The 26919-nt window shown below is 38.9% G+C and overlaps 1 protein-coding gene across 1 annotated transcript in view; it reads right to left on the bottom strand.

Moving 5' to 3' along the window:
• Positions 1-19200, bottom strand: part of LRRK2 (leucine rich repeat kinase 2) — a 63395-nt gene extending 44195 nt beyond the window's left edge. Inside the window, exons 1-12 of the mRNA XM_054399903.1 lie at positions 19041-19200; positions 18870-18955; positions 15430-15536; positions 13253-13341; positions 12252-12386; positions 10555-10689; positions 6769-6900; positions 3966-4085; positions 3391-3515; positions 2896-2975; positions 1979-2085; positions 183-312 (exon numbers count right to left, since the gene is read on the bottom strand). Coding sequence (XP_054255878.1) covers positions 183-312; positions 1979-2085; positions 2896-2975; positions 3391-3515; positions 3966-4085; positions 6769-6900; positions 10555-10689; positions 12252-12386; positions 13253-13341; positions 15430-15536; positions 18870-18955; positions 19041-19200 — 1406 coding nt within the window. The remainder of the gene's footprint in view (positions 1-182; positions 313-1978; positions 2086-2895; positions 2976-3390; positions 3516-3965; positions 4086-6768; positions 6901-10554; positions 10690-12251; positions 12387-13252; positions 13342-15429; positions 15537-18869; positions 18956-19040) is intronic.
• Positions 19201-26919: the final 7719 nt, after the last annotated feature.

A 26919-nucleotide genomic window follows, 5' to 3' on the forward strand; every position in this document is an offset into this window, starting at 1 on the left:
CTACACATCTCCACCTGGGCATTTGACTACAGGGCTTACAAAATTCAGTGTCTTGAACAGCACTGTCAGCCTGTAGGCAATTTTAACATCAGTGAAAAAGTCAATAATTTAAATGTAATCACAGTAGTGGATCTCACAAACCTTCACTTTGGAAGTGGCCACATATTTTCTAAGTATATTACCTGCCCTCGAAAACATGATTCAGAACTCTGCAGGCACCTTCAGCCACTTCAGGAGAATGTGGATGTTTCCTCATTATATCCAAAACATTCATATGTATGCCTTTAGCCAAAAGCGTCTTCCTAATATTTACTACAACACAAAACAGCAAGCATCCTGTAAGTAAATCTCTTTGTTTATGTATAGTTCTCAAACCCAACGGAACTGCTATCTTCCTCCCCACTTAAAAAATTTTTTTCCTCACCAAATACAGTATAGAAGTAAAAATTAGATTGCAAAACAATCTGAGCAGAAGCCAACTTCCGTTTGCCTAGCTTAATCAAAAGCATTATAATACTCAAATGCATAAGAAGTTTAAATAGATCTGCTATTTTGACTTACAAAAAATTAACCTAAGGGAAGAAGGATTTAAAAAAAAAAATTAAAACATTTACTTTTGTTTTAAAAAAATGTATATTCTTGAGCATTTTTCCTCTTATCTGCACTCTGTGACCATATAGGAAAGCTAGGATTCAAAACTTTATAAAAGTCTTTTAAACCTGAAAAATAAGGCTTGAAAAATAAAGTTACATTTATTTGCTGTTTACTTTGTTAATTAATTTTTAAAAAATTGAATAGCCAAACACATGTTGTAGCTATAACAGTAACTAATACAGCTCAGAACACTATAGAAAAATATTCCATGTTATCACGGTAACTACCATGAATACTTGTCATTGCCAGCAGAGCACATCCACTTCAAATGGTTAATTCAAGCAATATTGCCTTGTGTCAGAAGGTTTTACTACACTTCCTCATGTCTATCATTTCCGGTGTAAGCACATTCACTTAGAGAAAAAAAAACAAAAAGAAAACACCCAATTTGCTTTAAATTTCCAAAGCAAATCAGAAGCCTCCTTGTCAGTAACATTTTATGAAAGTACCTAGTATAAAACATGGTAACAATATGAATACATTTATGAGATCTATTTATTGATGTAGCTACATATAAATAACTCTAAGACCTTTCCATTGTTTGGCTTGACTTACTTGGATGGCTCAGTAACCTAGCGATAAAGCAATGTTTTTTCACCTAGAGAATGGTAATTATAAGCTAGTCTTTTTCCTGCTATCTAGCCAGTGGTTTTCAATGTGCAGTCTGCAAACCACTTGAGGTCCATAACCATTTCAAAGGATTCTGGAAAAGGTATCTAATAAAAGCAGGCCAACAGTCAGTAGGCTTAAATACTCAAACCAGGGATCCACATCTCCACTGAAAAATTTTGAGGGGTCTGCAAACTGAAAAATGTTAGGAAACCATGTTAGGGACACAATCAGAACTGCAGCAATCTGGAAAACTGTTATGCACATGTTTAACTTTCTACACATGATTTGATTCACTGAAGGCAATTGTACTGCTCAAATGCCGTGTTAAGCAAGAAAATGGTATTTGTTTGGCTGTAATCCTTATTCACGTGATTTTCAACAAATGATGTTCTTGATGAAATTCAAACATGTGATAAATATTTAAACAAGCATGCAGAAAGAACACTCTTTTCATGTCTCCTGATTAAAAAAAACCCCAACCCACAATTGCAACATATAAACTGGCCCAGAGCTCTTCACGTCCACATACTCTTTGATATTAGTCAACAAAAACGTTGTCTTAACAAGGAATAAACTTCCTACTAAATACACCTGCATAATATTCTAATCATAAGCAATATTGTATTTATACAGCAGCACACTAAATATACTTTAATAGGATAGCAATAGCTTTCTGTTGAGTTAGAAGGTGAAAATAATGAAATTCCCTTACCATTTTGTTGTGTCAAAATTGCCAAGGTACTAGCAGCTGCCTGAAACACTTCTTTTGAAGACGAGTGCATCAGCATGGAAAGCATCACTGCTCTGTCTATTGGGAACCTTCCAGAGAGAGAAACAAATCACTGCACATTGACCATTTTACAGAATCATAACTGTAATGCAGTTTCCTAGAAAGACAGTATTACATTTTTAGATGTACATATATGTATGTATATGAATGTAATGCATACAGTATTACATTCCTAGAAAGACACAATTACATTTTCAGATGACTATGCCTGGCTTTTGTAATACAATTCCAGAGCAGCAGCTGACAAAAAATCCTTTGCAAACTATGCATATTAGCCTACTCTGAATCTCACTGAATTCACTTGGAACCATGCTTTCCAAGGGATTTGAGGTCCAGAAAGGTGTACAAAACAGGCTTACTAAAATTTGAATGATTAAAGTTTAAAGCCAAGTCTGAGGAATAGTTTAAGTAAAATGGAAGTCTGTGTCTCATGGACACCTGATTCTCCCTGATGAGGCAGCACCCCCTCCACTATGCCCTTACATCTCACCTGTGGAAAAATGAGCATGTTTACATACTTATTGCATATTAGATATCTTACTTTTCTCTGGTTTTGCTGGTTTTACATTCTTTAATCCTCTCTATACTTGCTGCAATTGGAGAAGAAATTCCTTATGAACTGTAAAAATCAGTTCTATTAGACTGTGTCTGACCCTTTACTAGTAAACATCAGCGGTTTTGCCTGAGTCAGGGTTAGCACACTTTACAACAAAGAAGCTTTCTCAACTGTTTTTGACCACCATGCTTTCATCATCTATTAAAAAAAAATAATTGAAACATGAGACCCTAAATAGCCTAACAGTAGGATTTTTTATTTCCAAAAACATATTAATACTGACTGATTATCTCCATCTCCAATCTTCTCATGAAGGTTGTGCTGATACAGAAACAGATTTTTCAAAGCCCAGCACGCAGCCTCCTAAATACAAAACAAGAAGAGACAAAAGGATTAAGAAAATATGCCTGTAGAATATTAAAAATATATGAAAAAAAAATTTTGACTATTTTTCAGTCCATGACAAAGGTACAAGGTACTTTCTGAAGAAATACAAAAAGTACACAGTGGAGCTACATGAAATTATAGCCATCCAAAGGCTGTCTTTTAAGTAACAAGTCTCATCTTAACTACCTACATTTGATCCAAAGGAGTAACAGAAATCAGCTGAAGTGAACAAAAATAGGAAAGGCAAAAAAAGTAAGATTTTTTCTAAATCTAATCCAGTCCTAAAGGCCTTGTTTGCCCGATGATACATGGAGACAAAATGATGTTGTTAAGTATTTTACTTCATGCAAAATGCAGTCTTTCCATACCCACATCATACGGAAATTCTCACCAGCACATCTGTGTTTTTTCGGTGCAGTTCTAATGCTCTGTAACATGGTTCCAACCAGCATAACTTTCCTTCCTCCTCCTCTTCTTTTCTTTCCTCTAAGTCTCGGTTTAAGAATATTGTTTCAGCTTGAAATAGAAAATATTTACAATAAATTCCTGTTTTGAAAACAAAACATTAATATCTTAACCTTCCTGTATTCATCGAAGAGATGCTCACTGCCTATGTGCAAAAATCAGTGGGAGGATTATACTTTCCTGGGAATGAAGAAGACTTTTGGCATAAACTTTATGACAGGTTTGAAAAATGCCTTTAAGGTTACAAACTTAATTAGAGTGTAGTAAATTAGGTATATAGTTACAGGTCAGTCAATGCTGTTAACATAATTTACCAGCTCTGGACACTGTGATACAAACTCAACCATGTCATAGTAAAACAACAAACTGTAAGCATGTAGGAAATTTTCCTTTGTCAAATCTGTCGTTAAAGAAATGAGGTTCAAAATGATTACAGGAAATTAACAAGTGGACAGATAAACGAAGCAACTTATTTATGTATTTAGGAAAATATGTACTCACTTAGAAGAGCTAAACAACTGAGACCTGCAGCTTGTAACTTTGCATTTTCAGAATATGTTTTAACAGCCTTCACAATAACTTCTGGAATCTTATGTAATACAAGGATATTGAAAAAATTTCCTGAAAATACATTAAATATTAAGTAAATATAAACATGTATCTAGAGTTTTACATGCATTTAACATAAATTTCTCAGCACATAATGCATACATTTTGTAGTAAACGTTGGATTTCTTATTACAGGACTTGACACAACAATGTTTTATTTGTGGAAAGGAGAGGTCAAAGACAGAAAACACTTGGAATCTAGGTTCTTTGTAATTTATTTTTTTGCACACTGTCATCAGAGTAAGAAACATACTGTCAGGGTCTGACTTGCAGACTTCCTGCCAGGAAGCAAACATAGTCCTGGCTTTGAACTCCTGCAACGATTTGATTTATCCTATCAATCCAAGCGGTTTAACCGTGATTTGCTCTCTGGTTTTTGACCCCCCCATTAAAGAAATCAAGGTTATCAATAATATATACTGAATATGTATATTCTAAAATAGTAGAATTACCTTTTGATGCTAAATATATTTAAAACACAAATTTTATTATAAGCTGTACTTTATATTATAGGTTGAATATAGAGAATTCTGCAAAAAGCAAGCAAAGGTAAGAAGTTTTCTGCTTGTTGTAAAAGCAAGTATCATGCATGAAATAATACAGTGATTGACTTTGTAAAATACAGTTTTATAGCTAAGGTTTATATTTTCATATTTGAGTTTAATTTTTGATTAGTAAAAATGAGAATCACAGTATCAGTGTGAAAGGTCTGTATCAGTATTTCTCAAACCTTTCAGATGAGGTAAGAGTTTAAGAAGTCTCCCATATTCAAGCATCAAAAATATAATTATGAATAAAAGAATTTCTTTCCTTCTGTTCTGGTTCTGAGGCCTATAGGTGCTGACTACATACATGACATACATACTTCTCCCAGGCTTTTATGATTCACTTCAACTGGACCAAGTAAACAGAATGTTTAAGAACACACTTTAAGGCAAGTCCTTTGCAGATTCATCATTCTTCTAAAACCCTGGTCTTATCACCTATTACAAGTCCAACTGGAAACAGTATTTTTCTTCTTACCATGTAGTAGTGTGGTTACTTTGTATCAGCATTGCTGCTTCTTGCTGTACTTTGATGGAAATTATATGTTTGTGCAAATATACTACTTATCTTACAAAATTAATAATGTTAGGCTATGATACGTAATTTTGTTGGACTTATGGCTGGACAAATAGGTATCAGTCAGTTAAAATTCAGATGACAGTCAAATCTACTATTCTCATTACCAGATTAGCAAAAACACATGACAGTGGTTTTGGAAGCTAGTAGATACTGACTTTACCATTTCACTGGTTGGCTTTAGGACATATGTCCTAAACATGGCTTTAGGACAAGTGTCCATCAGAATAATTTGGGAAGCCACGCTGCCTATATGGAAACCTTCCAGACTACTTCCAAGAGCACTAATTGTGTGAGTCCTGTGGATTTCTCTTCCCATAGCTCCCCTGAAGAGCCTCCTTATTAAGATGAAGGGCATCCGATTTGCTGAAAGACGAAACAGATCTTGTGGATGCTTTACTGCCACTACTACTTCTTGCTCAGCATACACACCTCAAACGTGTGACTGCAAGATGGCTGGTTGTGCTTAGGGCAAGATCAAGACATGTCAACAGCGTGTCCCCACAAGTGCTTGGTTTCCCTGCCTATTTTCAGTTAGCCTTGCAGGGGAAACCAAAGGTAATGTCATCTCTTGCCAAAAACCTGCAAATATACCTCAGCTCTCTGAAGGGGAACTGAAAATTGCTCTGGGTTGCATTTTACAATATCTGCATGAAGAAGCAGAAATAGATGGTGAAAGGATGGGACTGAGTTGATTACAAGGAGTCATGTACTGGTATTAGCATCTTCAGTAGCTTCAGGCCACTACCTGCAAGCATCAGGAAGCCTACCTCAAGAGAGAATTTAGCTGATTCCTTGATGAAAAAAATCTGCTATGGAATAGTGGCTGCTCAGGCAGCTACTCACAATATTTTTGTATGCAACAGGAGGGAAAACAGTTATTTTAATTTGAATTTCTATTATGCAGTGTGTGGCAATTGTTCAGATTAGCTTATTATAGTGTCAAGAGAGGGTACAGAGTAGCCTCCTTTTTGACACTGCCATTTATCTTGATGTGGCACTAGTTGATGTAAGTCCAGACAATAACAGCACTTCTGCCCAAAGTCCAGCGAAGTCCAGGAACCAGTGGTTCCTTCACTCTTGCAGCATAGAGGGTCCCAAAACAGACACCATAGCTGATGGCAGGAAGGCAGCAAAGGTCTCTGAGAATTGCAGGGAGGAAAGATAAAGTTTTGGAGAATATCACCCAGGTAATTCTGTAACATCATTTGTTTCTGGCAATCAAAAAAGAAATACAGTATGAATTTTCTTCCTTTCTATAGTAACTTTATATACTGATCTCCCATTCTCATCTTGTGCTTCTCCCACTCTTTTGTTTAACTTTTTTCTCCCCCACTTTAGTCTTGATGGCAGCTTCTGTCATTGTTACTGACATTTAACACAAAAGGATACCATATTGACAGTGGCCAGGGTTACCTCAGTATGTTTACATCATTAGAGACCTGGAGCTATACACCACCCTGAGGATTAACTGAAATAGTAGTTCTCCTCTTTCCTGTAACACTTGCTGTGAGTTAATTCCAACTCTTAAACAGTCAGAGTAAACTGACCATAACTAACTTTCTGAACTTACCCAATGTAAGCTTATGCAACAAACAGCAACTGACTTCCTGAACTGTTTCACTGTTTGGGAAACTTCTCATCATTTCCACTATAACATTGTAACAGCGAACATTTCCAGACATAAGCACTTCCACATTGCTGGCTAAAGAAAGAAACAGAAACAAAAATTACTTCTTAAGAAACAAACCCACAATGTTCCTGGCTTCTAATCCAGACTTTATTTAAGTGGGTTTATTTACAAAACTTGCAACTTTTTTTGGGGTTTTCTTTTTTGGGTTTGGTACTGGTGCAGAAGATATTAATGACTAGTAACAATTGGAAATAATTCACTGATTTCAGAGTTCATATTCATACCTATGGATTCGTTCCATTTTGTACCATGCCATATAACAGAAACCTTCTCACAAACTATTCTTTTGTAATTTTTCTTAAAGCTGAACAAATTGTTTTATAAGTAATAATTCAATCTTATAAATTATGTTTGTAACATAATTGCAATCAGGTAAATACTTTACTATGCTTCTACAGTATTCCTGTGTGCTGGTTTGGGGCCAGACACAGATCCTCTCTTGCCCCGAAAGGGACAAAAGAATGAGACTCACACAAACGGATTGGAGAGTGATGGAAAGTTTAAATGGAAAAAAAAGCAATTGGTGAAGCTACAGAGAACTACAAACCACAAAGCATAGTGACAAAGAGTATCCCAAAGTGTACAGAACCCCTCACAGTATTCCCAAAGCTTCCCAATCCTTCCCTTCTTCCCACCTGAGGGTAAACCCAAACCCCCCAGGGCTCTTTCTTCCCCCTCCCGCTGCTAGGCAAGTCTCAGGCTGGCCAGGTCTGAGACTGCCCCCCCCCTCCATTCTCCTCCTGGCATTAGGCCTAGACAGGCCTAAGAGGCCTTGAGGATACTCCCCCGGCATTACCCGATAAGAGAGGACATCTCCCGTGGGAGCAGAGAGGGAAGAAAGAGGAGGAGAATGACTTTGCAGATGGCCTTATAGGGTGCAGGACTTATGGGTAGAAATACGTCGTTTCCTGTGTCCACCCCTATGGGTGGGCACCCAGGACACCAGAGGTGCACCTCATGCAGCAGTGGCAGGGGGCACCCAGCCTAAACTGCCACATCCTGAGACACACAATTAGGAAACAACTTAGGTATTTTTTTTTCTAGTAATTGTAATTTATTTCATTTCAACATGGTTTTCTATGTTTTCCTTCTTTTCTAGGGCATAAATTACCAAGTTATTCTTAAATTAGTTCTACTGTATGCCTATTGTGTGCTGAGGGTAGAGAAATGTTCATCTAATGTTCCTGCAATATTTTGAAAGTCATTGCATGTTCTGTATTTCACAGAATCACAAGGGGCTGCGGTTGGAAGAGACCTCTGGAGGTCATCTTGTCCAACTCCACTACTTAAGCAGCAGGCCCACCAAGAGCAGGCTGTTTAGGACCACAGCCAGTTGGCTTCTGAGTATCTACAAGGATAGAGATTCCACAGCCCATCTGAGCAACCTGTGCCACTGCTTGGTCACTCTTGTTGCTTATTAAACAGGCCAGATACAAAAAACAATACAACATTCACAGGAGCCTGTAAAGAGACAGAATTCATCCATTCCTACTCAGGACTGAGAAATCCCACATATAGTAATTTAAGGCAAAACAGTGTCATGTTATTTAAAACACAGTGTGTGAAAATTTCCTTTTATGTGTATCCACAGTATGAGACAGAATATGAATGCAGAAAATCTTAGACAAAGTCCTGCCCCAATGAATCAAAGGGAGTCCTGTCACTGACTCCAAAGGAGTTAGCATTGCTCTGCTGAGGTATATAAACTTTGTTAATAACTCTTTCAACGGCTTGGCCTTCCTGTAAACAATGTAAATGGAATATTCACAACTGTATCATTAAAGATAATTAGTGGTTTAAAAGTAGCAGGAAATCTTAAAAATAATATATCTCTGGATATTAAATAATGATACTCTGTAAAGTTTACTCATGTCATTCTCAACTGAAAGCACCTTTTTAAAGGTATGTTCCACAAAACAATATTGCTCAACTTCACAGCAGGTCATCGTTTCACAGGTACCAATTATAAACATATTAAAATACTCATAATATACATATTAAAATTGTTAATATGGAGAGAGCATAATTAACTGCATGCTCAAATCTTGCAGGAACCAAGCAATGGTACATTTGCAGGGACCCACCATTTTGCACAAAAAGCTAGAGAAAAGGAGGTGGAATAGATCTTGTTTAATCTGTACTACCAAACCTTGGTCATCTAGGTTCTCACAACAACCAATGAAGAGATCCCTGTGGTGATTCACCTCTCTTAGGGGTAGGTAAATTTCCTCTCGAGGTATCTGTTTCTCCCCATGAAACAGAGGAGAAGCCTGGATGGCTGCCTATGACTGTCATTTAGATGGCTCACATTCTACCCTATGGGCTTTGGAGGACAGTTGTCAGCAAAGCATTTTCTCATTCCATTGAAACTACTGAAATTTGAGAGTGCTTGTACCACATTGGAATAAAGTCTCATCCTTCAGTTTCCCATGATGTATGACCTGGAACAAAGTCCACCTATGTATTTGTGAAAGAAGGTATAGTGAGGTACAAATCCTTGATGTAACTTTAGAATAGAGACTTGAACTTCATGGGATGAGGAGACAAACATTTTACTACTGGATAAGTTAGACTGAGAACTTACCATGAATAATTTTTTTCCATGATGTCCTTAAGGAAATACACTTTCTGGCAGGTACTGTGGCACCCTCAGAAATTACTGTGTTAAATACTTACTTTAGAGAAGGTCTTCATCATGCCCTTCTCTTGGTATGTTTTGTACAAGTATTTACTATTTCAAAAAGCACTTAACATTTGGCATCTTCTTTCTTAGAAAATGGCAATGACATCTGGGCTAAATTATTTCTGGCTCAAGGAGTATCTAACTTTTAACACAACACTGAATAGAAGAAATCTGAGAAAGAGAAACTAAATGCGAGTCTTAAAACATGGGACACTCCAGACTAGTTCTTACTTTGTGGCACACATGGGACTAGCACAGTTCCTACAGAGTCGACAGGTTGTATGAGCCAGGCTTTGTGAGGGACCACACTTGCCGGAGTACAACATTATGTGCCTCACGGAAGACATGAAAAGCAGGACTCAGCTCTATGTTTGCCAAAATTATGACTACCAGTGGGAAGTAGTTACAACTGTGGTAACAAGATGAAATTGCTGCCAACAAATTGGCATAAATTAAATGCATTTCTCAGGACCTGATTTTGCCCATAACAGGCACAGAGGTGAGACGGACTAGCCTATGAGCCCGGCAAGATCATGAAGCAGATCCTCCCAAAGGCCTTGCTAAGGAATACAGAAAATGAAGAAAATGTGATTGGTGTTAACCAAAATGGCTTCACCAAAGGCAAATCATGCCATGCTTTCAAGCATTAAAAACCAAATAGGGCAGAGTCTTGAACTTTGACCCCTAAAACCCTGATGAGCATCTTCAATATCACTTCTAGAGACATAAGTCTCTTTCTGTTCTTTGTAAGTTTTCAGCTTTATAACAAAGGCCAATTATGAAAATCTTCCATTAAAAAATGACAGAACAGTATTTCCCAAAGAAAACCAGAAAGTGATTTGTCTGGCAACTCCCAACCAGTTCTCTCTGAATTTTTTTTTTACAGCTACGGAAAGATAACCACAAACAGAAGTGGGAATCATGATGCATGCTATGGGAGATGAAGAACTGAAAATAACTTCCAATATATATAATGAACTTACCTGGACCAGCCAAGGAATGTAATGAATAAAGAGCAGGAAGAATCACCTCTTCTTTCTCTGGAAACTCTTTAAATACTTTCAGTATGATCATATGATCTTTGCTTTCAACAAATTCAGTCAGCTGCTCTTCTGGAACTAAATTGAAAAGAAAGCAAGATACAGTATGTTTTGAGGAAAGAACTCGTATCCTGATACAAAAGCAATTGTTTTTATCAAGCTTCTTTACATTTCAGAGAAGGTACTCTCCATATACATCAACTTCCACAGTTATGACTCCTTTTAGTATAAACGGACCTATTTTATGAAGATCATTTTTTAGCCTAGACTTTACGTAACTGAGATCTAACTTTTAAATGCTTCCCTATGAACCTTCAAAAAAAAAAAAGTCTTTTAAAAAGTCTTTTTCATATAATGAACTTCAAGTATTTCTTGCCAAGACAGTAGACAAGTGAAGGAAAGGCTAAGCATACAAGTAAAAAGTTTTATTGAATGCATTTTGCATACTGCATGGTTTTACTCCATTTCTCAACTTCTTTTTTTGATAATGGAGTGCCTTCCATACTTCAGTAATAAGTTACCTTCACTGTAATAATGGCTTAACACTTTTCCATCCTTCTCTCCTGTCATTTGTGCTGAAAGGAATGCATAGCTGCGCAATGAACCAGATAAGGGAACTGATCCAGGTTGAGAAAGAACAATGTATTTTAGATTTTTAAGCAGAATAATTTTCCAAATCTAGTTCAAGCTAAGGCTAGGCAAACATTCACATTATAATAACTGACAAGGTGGCTCAGAGGCAGGAAAAAATAGCCAGGGGTGTGCCACGTAGGAACTTCTTAGCATTAGCACTGCCATCAAAAATAAAATATGCAGGTCTGGAGTAGCCTGTAGATCTGTAAAACTCAGGCACTTATAAAAAGCATGCAGTGAAAATCTGAGAAGGTTAGACCTTTGTGGAGACTGAAGAGAAAATACTGCAGGACGAAAGTATTTATGTGAAGTGGTAGAAGGGAAGGAACACAGAACATAATTTCAGACAAATGTGGAAGAAAGACTTAGGGAAAAAAAAAACTAGCAGAAATTAAAAAATCGAAAGAATGGGAAACTATCTTTGAAGCAAATGAGTGTAGCAGACTTGGTAGCAGTGCTAGTGCTTGAAGCAAAGTACTGGACATGCTATTAGACAAGCAGTTCCTGAAAACTTTGTAGAATTCAATACATGGTGACTATTTCTCGGAATAAACAGGAATATCATACAGATACACATTTACATAACAGTGTTGTCAAGATAAAAAGCAGAATCACATGTTTTCCTACAGTGCAAACACTTTGCTTTATTTTAGAATTGTTCACATTTCACTAAAATTTGCGGTCTTTAAATAAACCCTGTGTTTTGAGAATTAAAATCCAATGTTACCACTCTTTGTCCCAATGTTACTGACTAATGTTGAATCTCATCTTTCCAGTTAACTGGAGTAAGAAATGAAGTGATTTTTTTTTTTTTTTTTACAATTTCTCTAATTTAGAAAATCTGTGATATTGCTTGGAAAACTATTTTGTGCTCACTCATTCAAAGAACGGATATAATACACAAAACAAAATTTGGAATGCAAGAATTCATTTCTTGCAGTTAAACATCTGGAGTCCTCTCCAATCTATACATTTTTCTAACCTAATAAACTACAAGATATAAATACCTTTCTCAAAAAGTTTGTGTAATGCTTTACATCCATGTTGCTGGATCTCTTCATTTGTAGGGAAGGTGTGCATTGCATCAAATACCAAGGAAAACACATCCACTTCTTCCTCCAAGAGTAGGAAAGCAATTACATCTGAATAGCAGAAGAGATGTTGCACTGAATAGTCCTCAACATTTTTATCGGAGCACAATCTTTAACCATTAAACCCCAAAAATCTTTGATATTGTCTTTACAATTTACTGTGATTGCCCAAATTGAGGTTCTTGTACAGCACAGTAGGACATTATCTCTTAAGGTAAACAAAGATGTCCAAAAACATTACTGCCAAAAAGAGTTTCCCTTCTCCACTCTTGCTCCCATCTCACACTGCTTTTCCTAATCGATCCCTCAATGCCAGTTCAACTTACTAAACTGTCAGGAAATGAACCCATCAAAAAAATTCCTTTTTGCAGTCACAGCAAGCTAAAAAGTTTAACTAAGAACTAAGTTTGGTAGAAGCAAGGGGACAGGACTAGACTACCTGACAAAAGCAAGAGGGGATTTGAAATGTACCTGTTAGCTAGAGTGAACCATGAAATCAGACCATCTGTATCAGGAAACCGTATTTTCACTGTCTCAGGCATTTGTTCAGCCTGAAACTGAACAATCTCAGTACCTGGTAAGATTAGGTCTTTGCAGAGCAGCATAACAAATAAGCCAGAAATGATTTACTGTTTTCAGAAGTAGTAACTAACCAGTACTGAAGGAAGTAAATCAGAATGTCACCAGATTTATACTGGTATGAAAAAAAACTCTTACTTATTTTACTTAATTATTCTACAGCATGTGTGTCTATGCTAATAACAAGTTTACAAAATTAATTCCTATTCTTTTGTATACAAGTACACATAACAAGTGCCTTTATATAGTAAAACAGAGAGAAAAATGAGGCCAAATCTTTATACTACAGCTCTGTGTTATAAAGCTTGGACAAAGTAGGAACATAAAACATACAATACCTGACATGAGAAGTAGATTTAATGCTTTCAGTCCTATTACTGAGAGATTTATATTTCCTTTGTGGACTGTAAGCATTTTAAGAATTTGCCTAAAAATTAAACAAAAAACAGAAAAAAAGAGTTATGGCTAAAGAAATGTTAACATACACAAAACTGATAAGCAAACATTTGCCTTAAAAACAAAAATACATAAATTAGAAAAAAACTTTAAAATTTCCTGATTTTTAAAAAGAAACTTCAGGTTATGTTTTTTTTTTTCAAGTTAGTAATGAAGTAATGCTGACCTTCTAATAATTTTCATACTTTGTTAAAATAATAAGTTCTCAATTTAATTTTAATTTTTCATTAATTATATATATGTAATATTAATTCTACAAGGGACAAGTCACATTTAGGATGGCAGTTACTCTACAGAAAACAGGATTGTATAGTGCAGCAGACTGTGGACAGTATGATACTTCTGTGTTTGTTGCCAGAGTTAAATTACAGTGAACAATCAAGGGACTGCTGGAAGAGAAGCAGCAGTTTCCCAGTCAAAGAACTTGACCAGCATCTTGAAGAACTCTCAAGCTTCCACCATGCAGCACTTATGTGACGCTGGACAAATCACTAAAAAGAAACATTTAATAGACTGAATTGTATACTCATTATTTTTTGGGTGGCCCAACTTGAGAACTAGGGATATTAACCCCTGAAATGCTGCATCAGAAGCAACTGAAGTTGATTTTTTAAACAGAGAGAGACAAACAACGCTAAATAGCGTATATCAAACTGGACATTATCCTGTCAAGATGCCAGATTGGGATACAGAGTTGGCTAAAAAACTGGTAGTGAGAAGGAGTTGTGCACACCAATGTTATCAACAGACCTTTAGTGAAGTTTGAATTTGAAAAGGATGCTTTGCTCAACTGCTCACACTGCATGAGTTCTGAAAAGACTGTGGGAATGATCAGCCCCAAAAGAGTAATTTTTCTGGGACCCAAGAATGAATAGCTCTCAGGGTAAGTCTCAGTCAGTTAAAAAGTGCCCAAGTTGCCCAAGAAATCGTTAGTAGCTTTTACAGCTTCAGCTCAGTTAGTGCTTACTCATGAAAAACAATCAAAACCACTTTCATATGCTAACAAAAACTGCCAATGCTTGTTTCAAGGAAGTTTCTCTCGCTGATCTAACCACTGTAAAATAAACAAGCCCTCCCAAAACCACACTGCATCTTCATGCAAATGATCTTACAATAGCAGCCTTTCTAAGGAAGGCTGTAGCTTCTAGTTGTCATTATCAGCCCTAAATGAGGCAGTCCATCCAAGTGAGAGAACACCAAACCAAGCCCTTTCCCCCTCTTTGTATTATACCTAACCTATGTGGCTTTTCACCCTATCTAACCACAGCCATCCAGAAAACAGTTACTGGATAGAGATAAGCAAGTCCGAAGCAGTTTGATCCAGGGTAATGGAATGAACCATCCTCTCTGAAGGTAACTGTGTCTGCAACAGGTAGTTGAAGTGATCAGTTTAATTACAACAAACAACTAAGATTAGGTGTGACAAATACCCTTCCTCTCAATTTATACTACTTTATGCTTCTGGATACAATTCATCACATCTGTAAAGAACACACACACGGAGCCATTCATGGAATACTGTATCTGTTTATTAAAATAGAAGATACTGATAATCACAGAATCCCAGCATCACTTAGATTTGCAGGGACTGCTGGATGTATCCTATTTCTACTCCTCTGCTCAAAGCAGGGTCAGTCACAGCTGATTGCTCAGGCACATGTCCAATCAGGTTCTGAATATCTCTAAGGCTTGAGACTTCACCACCTCTCTGGTCAACTTGTTCTAATGTTTGATCAACCTCACAACAAATGGGTTTTTTTTGTTTTGTTTTGCTTGGTTTAAAAAAAAAATGTTTAAGTGGAATTTCCTATTTATTTGTGCCCATTGCTTCTCATGCTGTCACTGGGCACCACTGACAAAAGCCTCCTTTACTTTCTCCATCAGGTATTCAGACACAGATAAGATCCCTACTTGTGTGAGTATCCCATTCTGAAGGCCAAAAAAACATTCAACCATTTAGAAGCTGATGTAATAACTTTATATAAATGTATCTCGTTGCATACATACACTGCCATGATAACCAGCATTCCAGAAGACTCTTTGTACACAAAATACTTACTGGTGAACACCCAGTACTTCCCAGTCCTTCCCAACATCCTTGGGAGCTATATTCTGTAGAGTACTTGGACAAATTTCTATTAATTTACAAAGAAGTGACCAACCCATCTGTAAAACAAAAACACAGCTATTTCAGAACACATGTTCTGTTTGGAACTTTATTGGTGTCTTCTAATATTCTTGGCTTTTGGAAGACATGTTTTGAAAAGTTATCTAGTTAAATTAACAAGGGAAAAAGCAACACAAAGCAAAACAAATGACGTAAATGTTAAAAGATGGAGGAAAACAGATATGCAAATGATTCTGAATCCAACAGGAATGTAAATGACTACTTCCAAAGAGCATAAAAGGAAATTTCTTACCCTCCAGCCTGCAAGACTAGAGACATGGAATTGCAAGCGTGGTAGCGTAGGGACACCCATATTAATAGTATAGGCTTGAATCTAGATAACTTTCATGGCAGTTTTGGCAAGTACAAAAAGGGTGATGTAGCTCCCTTGGAAATGGAATTCACAGGATTACAGCATGATAGGGGTTGAAAGGAATTCTGCTCTTACCCTCCACATGCTTGGTTACAGGGGCTATGCTCACACTACCTGCAGTAGTTTTGTTTCTCTTTCAGTATAGATTTGCAGAGCCAAATGTTTTAAGAGAATTACAATTAATGTCTGCAGACTTGATCATGAGCCAATTTCCATGCTCTCCTCTTGCTTGGATAGCAAGCTGGCTGGCTCAACGTGAGACTGCAAATCAATTACTAGGGGTGTTTGTGAAGATTAAGCTAGTCTGTGTAAGCGAGTCCTGACTAAACACAGATGCAAAGAATAGTCTTAGTACCGATCAGTCTTCCCCAATATAAAAACATGTAATTATGTAATCTTCCACATTCCAAGCAAAACAGAGTTTAACAGCGACAATCAGTCAGGTGCAAATCTGCACAGCAAAGACATTATAGAGGAGACCATTAATTCGAACACCATGTACTGATTAGAAAATATTTTATTTTATTTTAGAAGTCTCCCCTCATGTCATCCTAACTGTTCTTGTAAAGTCTAGAACAAGATGAAAATTACCTTAATGACTTTAGAAATTTCCTTTTGGTATTAAAATTGTTTCTGATCAAATTTATATTTCCATTAAACACTTTTATTTGGATGGTTGTGACAATCGTTAATAAGAAATGTGGATCCAGTGGAAACATCTGACCTGCTGACATGTGATCTATCCTACAATATTAAAATCACGACCTGAGATAATAGAGAACTTATTAACTGTTTAGTAATTACATAAGAAAGCAAGAGTCAGAAAGGAAAAATTACAGAAAGGAAAAAACCCAACAACACAAAACAATAATGTTCTTTTAAACATTTAAACAGGTCCCTACACACAGAAACAGCTGGTGGCAGCACTGAAACACTTGTTATTTTTAAATCAGACCCTTTTAATTTATAGTATGCAATGAATTTGTATTACATTAAGTCATATCTTCTATGTGAGACAATAAAACTCTGCTCACTGCACTTTACCCAAGCATAAACATATTTTGCTCTAGAGTTTCTAATGTGCTCCAATTATTGCCAGAGCAACTACTGAAAGCCATCTATTTTACTTTAAGGCACTATTGACTTTCCAGACCAGTAGCTTCCTACTTTTAAAGAAGCTTGCACAGTTTATGCCTGCAGTTCAACTTGCACTGGTACTTGCAATATTTATCCATTAAGCAAATTTACTCTGTACAAGCCAGTAGAACAGCAGCACAACATGATGCTTTGTAACCAGTTAAGGAGGGGACGGAATTAAAATTCTCATTTCAGATATGCCCCCTACTGTGTTTATTCTCTTACATGAGTCAATTTCATTACAACACCAAAAGCAAAAGAGGTTGATTAATCCATTTATTCAATGAAAAGTCATTAGTAATGAGACCACACTGAAACCAGGACTACATTACTTCACCACTGCCATAAACGAGTCACAGTGAATGAAGCAAGAAGACAGAGCTCTACTAACACATGGTTAATATTTGCAGGTATCATAACTGCACAGGCTATGAATTTCGTAATTTGTTATAATGTAATAATGCAAAGGAGCTCCAAAACTTCTAAACAGAAACACTGTAAGATGCAAACATAGGTATAGATAAGACTAAAACTCAATTTAAATTCTATATTAAATCAGAGGCATTTTTAACATAGCCAAAAAAGTAATCACTATCTTCCTTATGCACTTCGAAGAGTCTCGTGCTGCCATTTCAGACCTACTATTGGTTGTAGTTATATTTAACGTTTTTTTACTTCCTTGTCTAAAATTGTGTTTTATACATTATTATCTACATAATATGCTCTATCCTGAAAATAACTGCTTGTTCAACCTTCTGTATTTCTTAATGATCTCACAACTGGACAGTAAAAGAAGTTAAAACTTCAGACTCTGCACAAATACTTAATCTTCAAAGGAAAACTGAAGTCACTGTTACTCCAAATTAAACTCTACACAAGTACATTTTCATATTTGAATCTGAATTTTATGCTTTTAACCGCTAGCTAAGTTCTACTAGACAAAACAACAACAAAAACCCCTGCCCTTAAAATATACTAGTATTTAAGAGGTACTTACAATATAATTTATGTTTTGCCTTCTAGCTGAACTAAAAATAGTAAAAAAAAATTGCCAAAATATTGTCACCATACAAATATTCTTAATTAAAAAAACAAAATGGGGGGGGAGGAAGAGAGAAATCCAGTGATTTGCAGAGACATCTGAAGTTTATAAACATCCTATAAAGACAACATAGTCAGAAATGTAATACATGCCTGCCAGGAAGGAGCTGTTTCATATGACAACATTGAATTGTACAAATGCCACATCTAGCCTAAAAGGGCCAATGTTAACTTATGGGAGTACCCAACCAGAACTTTGTATTACAGAACCTACTCTCAGCTAAAAGATAGGGCTTTCCTCCTGAAAAAAATGGGCTAGTACAACTCTCTTTCAAGGACTGGGCTACAGGTGCATGAATTCATATTACAAAATTCTGCTTTTCATAACTTTGATCACGGCAAAATTCAGTACCGACACATCGAAAACATATTAGATAACATTATTGGTAATTTAGAAGCCTATGTCATACAGTATTCACGTTGCCTACTTTTTATTCTCAACTTTGCCTTCTTCTATTTTTAAGTAGAGATGCAACAAGTAGTACCTGCAAAAAGCCCCAACTCCTGTTCCTTTGAATGCAAGCGGATACACAGCCCTTTTATAGGTTGACAGTAGTTCATAAAGTGATCGAGAAGACAAGAAATCAAAAAGAAAACGAGCGGCAACTTTTATTCCGGGAAAGAACTGCGGTGCTCGGCTCAGCCTAAGGAGCGACGCCGGAGAGGCGCGAAGGCGGCCCGGGGCCCCGCCCTCCCGCGACCCCCCAAGCGCCGCCCTTACCTGCTGCACGCCAGCCGCTCCCGGGTACAAGTCCACCACTAGCAGCAAGGGCACATGGACGTTTTTACCGCTGAAGAGCCGGGGAGCTGTCGGGGGGCACACAGACAGGCCGCATTAGAGACCGGCAGCGAGCGCAGCTCGGCAGAGCGGCCCGGCCGCTCAGCGCCTTACCGCTCTGTCGGGCCGCCAGCTCCAGCAGGTCGCTCAGGATCTGCACCAGCGTCTCCAGCCGCTTCCTCTCCTGGACGTTTTGGAGCCGGACGACCAGCTTCTTCAGGGCTTCTTCCTCCCTCATAGTCGCCTCCTCCTCCTCAGGGCCGGCACTGGCCATGGCCGACCTGCCGCCCTCTGTGGCGGCTGCTTCACTCCATCCGCCGCTACCGCGCGGCCTGCGCGAACGAATGCTGGGTGACGCGGGCTCGACCCGCCGCGGCGCTGCGCAGCCACAGCCACCCGCCTGACCGGCGTCACGCGGCTGTTTCTAGCCACCCTTCCCGCTGCCACAGGCCCCCCCTGACGTACCGCTCCGGGGACGCTACCGCCCCCATAGCCAAGCCTCTGCGGGCGGACGGCCACCACTAGAGGGCGTCCACGTCTCTCGCGTAAGGACATGTCGGCATGCTGGCCGCTGCCCCCTTTCCGTGACAAGCTGGAGAAGGGGGCCCATGTGAATATCGTAAGATTCAACAAAGTCCTGCACCTGGGTCAGGGCAATCCTGACTGTCAATACAGGCTGAGGGAGGATGTGATGAGAGCAGCCTGCGAAAAAGGACTTGGATGCGTTGGTGGACAAGAAGCTAGACATGAACCAACAATGTACGCTTGCAGCCTAGAAGGTGAGACCTCAGCTGGAATACCGTGCCCAGGTCTGAGGTCCTCAACACAGGAAGGACATGAACCTGATGGAGCAGGTCCGGAGGAGGGCCATGACAATGATCAGAGGGATGGAGCATCTCCCCTATGGGGACAGGCTGAGAGTGTTGGGGTTTTTCAGCCTGGAGAAGTTTCAGCAGCATAGTTTTTTCACCTGTAACAGCCAATAGTTGATGTTTTTTGTTATTTCACACCAATTTCTGTTTCACCAGACTGTGTCCACTTTTTCAGATAAGTTACTGTTACATGTTCTTGGGGTTTGTGCTTGGCAGCGGTATCTTAGGATGTCTCGTCTTTCTAGGTACACAGCTGTCTACTCCAAAAAAAGCCAGCTGCACTTTTCAAGGATGTTTCTGGTTTCCAGGTCTACTTCCCAGGCTGACTGGTATTTCTTTGTCAGTATTTTTCAGCAGACATTTTCTTTTGTTCAGTAGTTTATTTTTAATTTCTTTCTAACCAGGGCACCTTTATGGCTACTCGCATCACTCCTAGAATTAGGAGAGGGACAAAGTCTATAGCTCCATTTAGAGTATGAATGCAACTCAGGGCTGGAGGCTGAAGACTGAGGCTGAGAATATGGCTAGGATTAGGAGCAAAGCAAACCCTCAAGTTCCACTTCCTGTGGGTTGAAGGAAACTGCCAAGAGAAAAGTTGGGCTGCCAAAAGATCTCCACTTAAGAACATGGGTTTTGGGCTGTTGCTGAGAATCTTGGCTTAATGCTCTGGCTGTGCCCATCCTTGGAGTTAGGAGAGAGGCAAATCCTAGAGTTTCTGTTGGAGTAGGGGTGCAAATGGGACTCCAAAAGAAGGGAGAGGCTGCTAGCAGATAAAGCAGACACCTTTCTGAAAAACTTTTTTTCTGGGATCTGGGCCTCAGCCTCATCCTATTACTAGGGTTAGGTTTAGAAATTCAATTGAGTTTGGAGCTCCAGGTTGATTGAAGCTGTAAAACAGCTGGGTTTGCCTTCTGCTCTCAGTCACCTCTGATATCTCCTCTAGAACAATTTTCTTGTCTTGGGCCTTTTTTCATTCTTGGCTACACTCATAATCACGTTTGGAGTAAGATTTCCCACTTCATGTTTGAATTCAATCTGTCCTCGATATCATCCATCTCAGATTGGCTCTTGCCATCAGTTGTGTAGCAGTTCCTTCATTTCCTCATCCTTCGCAGCTTTGGTGTTGGCATTGATTTGGGTGTTCTATGATGATTATAGAATGAGAGATCAGGAAACGGAGAGCGTCTCTGAGTCACTCGTGAAAGGCCTGTATGTTGCAGTAATATAAATGATATTCATTATATTCTGAAATATAAACATATTTCAGAACTGAAGCTTCATCTTTTTGACTGGAGAGAGAGGCTGTGTGTGAGGAAAGACTGTAGGCTGTTTTTCACACTATGTTGCAAAGTAAGGCAGTCTTCTGGAACAGTTCGTTTCCCTGGACTATTACTAGTTCTGAGTGTTTGGGGGTTTTCTTTCTATTTTTATTTGTTGCATCTTTCATTTGGTGACATTTTTGTTGTTGTTTATTTGTTTTATTCCCATCCCACCACCACCTTTCCTCCCTTCCTGCTCTATTTGCCATGCTTTACATCACTGGTGAGCCTGCAGAGGCTGTGTTAGGTATTGCGTGGGCACTCTGCAAGCTCATTCTGATGGAGCACAGTAACAGTCAGATCCATTTTCCCACATTCATCTTTGTCTTATACTCCCCCTAGAGAGAGGAATGAAAATTTAATTACAGACTTCATAACCTTTTTTTTTTGTTTTGTTTTAAAATTGCTTTGAAGAGCTTATGAATATGTATGACTGACAGCACAATATTCTGAATAAGTATTTTTCCCTGTGTTACATCCCTGCTTTGTGTGTTTTAAACTCTGTGATTGGAAAGGGGATGGTGTTAATTTTAATGACACAAAATGCTCAGATAGGGCCTGTTCAGAATTGATATGACAGTTATTTGATTCTCTCTTGGAAAAAATGCTGATAAATTGTCCATCTGCTGTTTTCTAGTTGCCAGCAGAGCCTCTGTGGTGTTAATGGATTCATTCCTTCAGAAAAGTGTCAGGACCAGAGACGTGTGTAGATCTTTTCAAGTCATGTTGTAACTCTCAGGACTTTGAATTTTGAAAGATGAAATACTGCCCATGCACCTGAGCTTGTTCTCTGCTCTCTGTACATGAAGGTGCATCAACTCCAAAAGCACAGGCTTGGATGAGTATACTCTTTGCTGGGTAAAACACTGGTTAAATTTCTGGACACAAATAGTTGTGGGGCATGGAGTTAATTCCAGTTGGCAACTGGTCACAAGTGGTGTTTGACAGGGCTCATTATTGGGGCAGTCCTGTTTAATGTCTTTATCGATGATCTGGATGAGAGGATCATGTGCATCCTCAGTAAGTTTACAGGTGACACTAAACTGGGTGGGAGTGTTTATTTGCTTGAGGGTAGGAATGCTTTACAGAGGGATTTGAATAGGCTGGATAGGCAGAGACCAATTGTGTGAGATTCAACAAGGACAAGTGTCAGGTCCTGCACTTCCATGACAACAGCCCCATGCAATACTACAGGCTTAGGGGAAAGGACTGGAAAGCTGCCTGGTGGAAAAGAACCTGGGAATGTTGGTTGACAAGTGGCTGAATATGAGCCAGTAGGTGTGATTGAGGGGCCACCAGCATCCTGGCTTGTACCAGGAATAATGTGGCCAGCAGGACTGGAGAAGTGATTGTCCAAATGTACTCAGTACTGGTGAGGCTGCACCTTGAATACTGGGTTCAGGTTTTGGGCCACTCACTACAAGGACACTGAGGTGCTAGAGAATGTCCAAAGTTTGAACAGCGAAGCTGGTGAAGGGTCCAGAGCACAAGTCCTGTGAGGAGTGACTGAGGAAACAGGTTGTTCAGTCTGGAGAAAATGAGGCTGAGGGGAGACCTTAATGCTCTCTACAACTACCTGAAGGGAGGTTGTAGTGATGTGACTGTTAGACTTTTCTCCCAAATAACAGGCGATAGGACAAAATGAAAAGGGCCCAAGATGTGACAAGGGAGGTTTAGATTGAACATTGGGGCCTTCACTGAAAAGGGTGTCAAGTATTGAAACAGGCTGCCCAGGGAGGTGGTTGAGTCACCATTTCCGGAGTTATTTAGAAATAAGACATATAGATGTGGACCTTGGGGACATAGTTTAGTGGTGGACTTGGTAGTGGTAGTTTTACTATTGGACTTGATCCTAGAGGTCTTTCCCAACCTAACTGATGCTATGAAATTTACATTTGTGAAAACAGGTGCCCTATTGGAGTTTTGGAAAGCTGCGAAGTATTTAATAGTATGCTCTTCTGCAAATATAATTAGGTGTGTTCCTTAAAGTCAGTTTAAAAGCTTCATATATATGTATGCATATGTTATGTATGTATGAATATTTCCATTATATAGTTAGAAAGTTAAAAGTATAATGAAAGTGAGATTAAAAGAAATTTTCATATATTGTTTCTTAAACTGGGCTGACACCTAGTGGTGGCTATACTTCGAAGGGAGTAATACACAGTCTGTGAACCCAATCTCGACTTTTTCATGCTCTTTTCTGCTAAATAGCTGATGATGCACTTGATGTGTCTAAATTAGAAACTGATTAAGATGTTCAGGATGTTTTCTGCCAGTATCCAGCTGACTAAAGAGCTTCTGTTAGAGAGGGAAAGCTTTTATTTGATCTGAAGTTTAAGAAAAGAACAATTAGTAGCTGTATCTTGTGGCTGTATTCTAAGGAGATGCAACTAAAGCCTAAATTCCTGGTCACTGTCCTCAAGATTGTCTTGAAGCAGGCTGGGGGACGAGGGATCAAGGAGGGAACAACTGATCTCTGGAGAAATAGCACTTGGCTTTGAACTTGCAAGGGGATGTAGGTTTAAAAACGAGGTCACCACAGCTGAGGATCTAACAGCAATGAATGCATGAAAACAAGAGCCATGAAGAATCAACACTTTCAGAGTGGCTAAAATATATGCACACTGGATATAATAGAAAACCTGTGCCATTGGTTTTCTTAATATAATCTACTTAATAATGTTTGGTCTCTTTGAAGGTACTACCTCTCCGTATGCTACTTTTCTCTAAGACCATCCCTGCTACGCTACAGAGCACACAGAATTGCCTTTGCTGACTGGATAGAGGCCAGCACTGTGTGTGATCTGGATAGCACTGCTTGTCTTGGGATTATTTCACTTCCTACTTATTTAATTTTTAAGTAATTTCTTAATGACTGCAACTAATAGTCTACAACACCAGTGGGTTTACTGTGCCAGATATAACATGTTTTGCCTAGGGCTTTGTCTATACATGCCAATTTAATTTTTATGGGTCTCTTTAATTGTGCTGTAATGCCTATCTGCCATCAACTTTTGTAAAATCATAGAATTGTTTCTGTTGGAAAAGACATTTATGATCATCAAGTCCAACCACTATGTAACTCTACCAAGTGTGGTGCTAAACCATGTCTCAGCCCACATCTGTGTCTTTTAAGCAGCTCCAGGGATGGTGATTCAACCACCTCCCTGGGAAGTCTGTTCCGGTGTTTGATAACCCTTTCAGTGAAGAAGTTTCTTCTAATACCCAATCTAAACCTCCTCTGGTGCAACTTGAAGCCATTTCCTCTCATCCTATCACTTGTTACTAGTGAGATGAGACCAATACCAACCTTGCCTCCTTTCAGGTAGTTGTAGACAGCGATAAGGTCCTTTTCTCCAGGCTAAACAGTCTCAGTTCCCTCAGCTGCTTCTCAAAGGACTTGTGCTCTAGACCCTTTACCAGCTTCCTTTCCCTTTTCTGGACCCACTTCAGGACATCAATGTCTTTCTTGTAGTGAGGGGTCCAAAACTGAATGCACTCAAGCTATACTTTATATAGCTTACAAATATATGCAGGGATGCAAATAGTGTAAAACCCTGAAGCAGAATTTGAGAACATACCACCAAGTTAAGTCAAAGTCCAGTAACATAATTTTCCCCCTCTATGTTCACTTACCAGTGAATTGATCTGCACTGGTTTTGGTAAGGAAGAAAGTTCTTGGCTCTTATATAGGCAGTTATTCTTACAGTTTCAGCATTTTGCCTTGAATACAACTTCTGCATGTACCAGAAGGCAGTAAGGAGGGGCCTGAGATATATGGTTAGTCTCAGAAATTGAGTAATACAGCAATGTGATAGTTCTTATTTACTGATAGCAAAAAGTTGTGGGGTTTTTTGGTCATTAATGAATTAAATATACTCAAGACTCGTGCAATACGTCATATGTATCACATCTGTACAGACACTAAGGTAAGTTGATGCTTCAAGTGCTCCGAAAATTGCTGGTGATAAGTGAGGGTCGTGCTATAAGAAGTCCAGAAGATTCCAACTCTGCACACTATGTAATTTGAATTAAACTAGCAATCTGTCAGTCTGATGGGAGAGTCTCCAGTCCTTGTTTCCTACTGCTTTTCATCTCCCTCAGGGAATTCCTCTTACTAACCAAGATTTCTCTGTCTAGAATTTGGCATGCTTGTTTTCTGCGGTCCTTCTAGACTGCTGGAAGCACAAGTGACTCGTGCTGGGGGCCCACATGGCAAAAGGATGATGTCCTGCTGTCATGTCCTGCTTCAGCATCACTCCTCTCTTCCAGCTTAGTCAGGTGCCTGCCATTTCTGTTGCCACTCCCAGTAGTGCTCATTTTAGATCTTCCACAATGCAGATACAAAAACTGTCGAATACTGCAATAGAGCATTATTAAACTGATTTGAAAAGCATTATGATGTATAAGCTTAGCAATGGTACTCTTTTATAACTGATTGTAGTGCAGAAATCACATTGGAGTCACCAGATAACAAATCACTTCATTAAACACATTGCTGATGTGCAGTGTGGTACTCAGCATGCAGTCACCGATACAGAGTATGTAAACATAGCACACTTATGTTGTTCCTGTACTGCTTGTGGTGGTGATATGGAAAACTTTGTAGTCTATTTACACAGGTTGATCTTATCTTAGCAGTAAGAAACCACACGCCACAAGAAAGTCAGTCAAATATCTCAGTTAATGTTCACAAGTATGCAAAGTCTTCCATGGTGCTGCCTCATTCCAAAGAGGATTTGTGTATCAAAGTGCTTGTGAGAGACAACAGCCTTGGACACCAAAGGTGCAATGCTGAGTGCTTCCAGTAGCACAGTTGTTTGCCATAGTGTGTGTTTATCTTGGTGTTATTAATACTTGGTTGACTTTCTGGCAGCCTTTCTACTGCAATTTTAGCTCTTTTCTTTGTACTCTTTAACAAGAATACTGTGTACAAGGTCCTCATTATTTTACTCAATGTTGCCAGTGTAATTAAAGCCTCTCTCAGAATTAATTTGGCATTTACCTCAGTCACTCAACAACACTGCATTATATCAGTGGCTGGTTACCTACAGGGGTAGTGGGTCTGTCCACTGACTCACAGCAGGGCTACGAGTGCAATGGGCTTTGTGAGGTCACAGGGAAGGAGACATTAACTTAGAATACATGTGTGGACCTTTTGTAGCCATGTCTTTAAAGGAGGAAAATAAGTAGCCAGATGTTTACTATGCAAAAATATTAATTTAAATAAGCTTTTTCTTGGCTGAGTCCTTAAAGAGAAAGCAAAAGGCCTTTATATGGTTTGGCCGTTGCCCTGTCTGGCTGAGCACTGCAGTGTGTCAGGAATGAGTGTCCCTTATCTACTGCTCAAGTTGTGGCCCACGTGATACATGAGGATGGCCAACAAAGAAGTGTTGTCAGGACCAAAAAAATTTGGCACTGTGAAAGCTTTATGTAGAGCACCGGGAGGCAAGTCTGAATGGGAGGATGGAATTCCATTCAGAGGGCTAGGACATGGTTAAGTTACAGCCTGATACAGAGGCCATGTCACCCTTCTACTGTTCTGAGCTTTGGTAGTAGTAGCAACTTGGTTGTAGACCAGGGACTATGCAAATGAAGTGCTGCTACATCTGTTTGCAGTTGAAGCAGCTCATCATAGCAGAGAAAGGCATCTGACCATCCTCCATGATGTGTTGGTAGCTTACTTTAATTTTATTCTGTGTGATGCTGGTATAGAGTGTAGCACTGGGCTCCACTATTCCCCTTCTACGCTTGCAGAGACAGGCCTTGCCCCAAAGTAAGTAATGCAACTTCTCAGTT

The sequence above is a fragment of the Indicator indicator genome, chromosome 3 (assembly GCF_027791375.1).
Source record: "Indicator indicator isolate 239-I01 chromosome 3, UM_Iind_1.1, whole genome shotgun sequence".
Lineage (NCBI taxonomy): Eukaryota > Metazoa > Chordata > Aves > Piciformes > Indicatoridae > Indicator > Indicator indicator.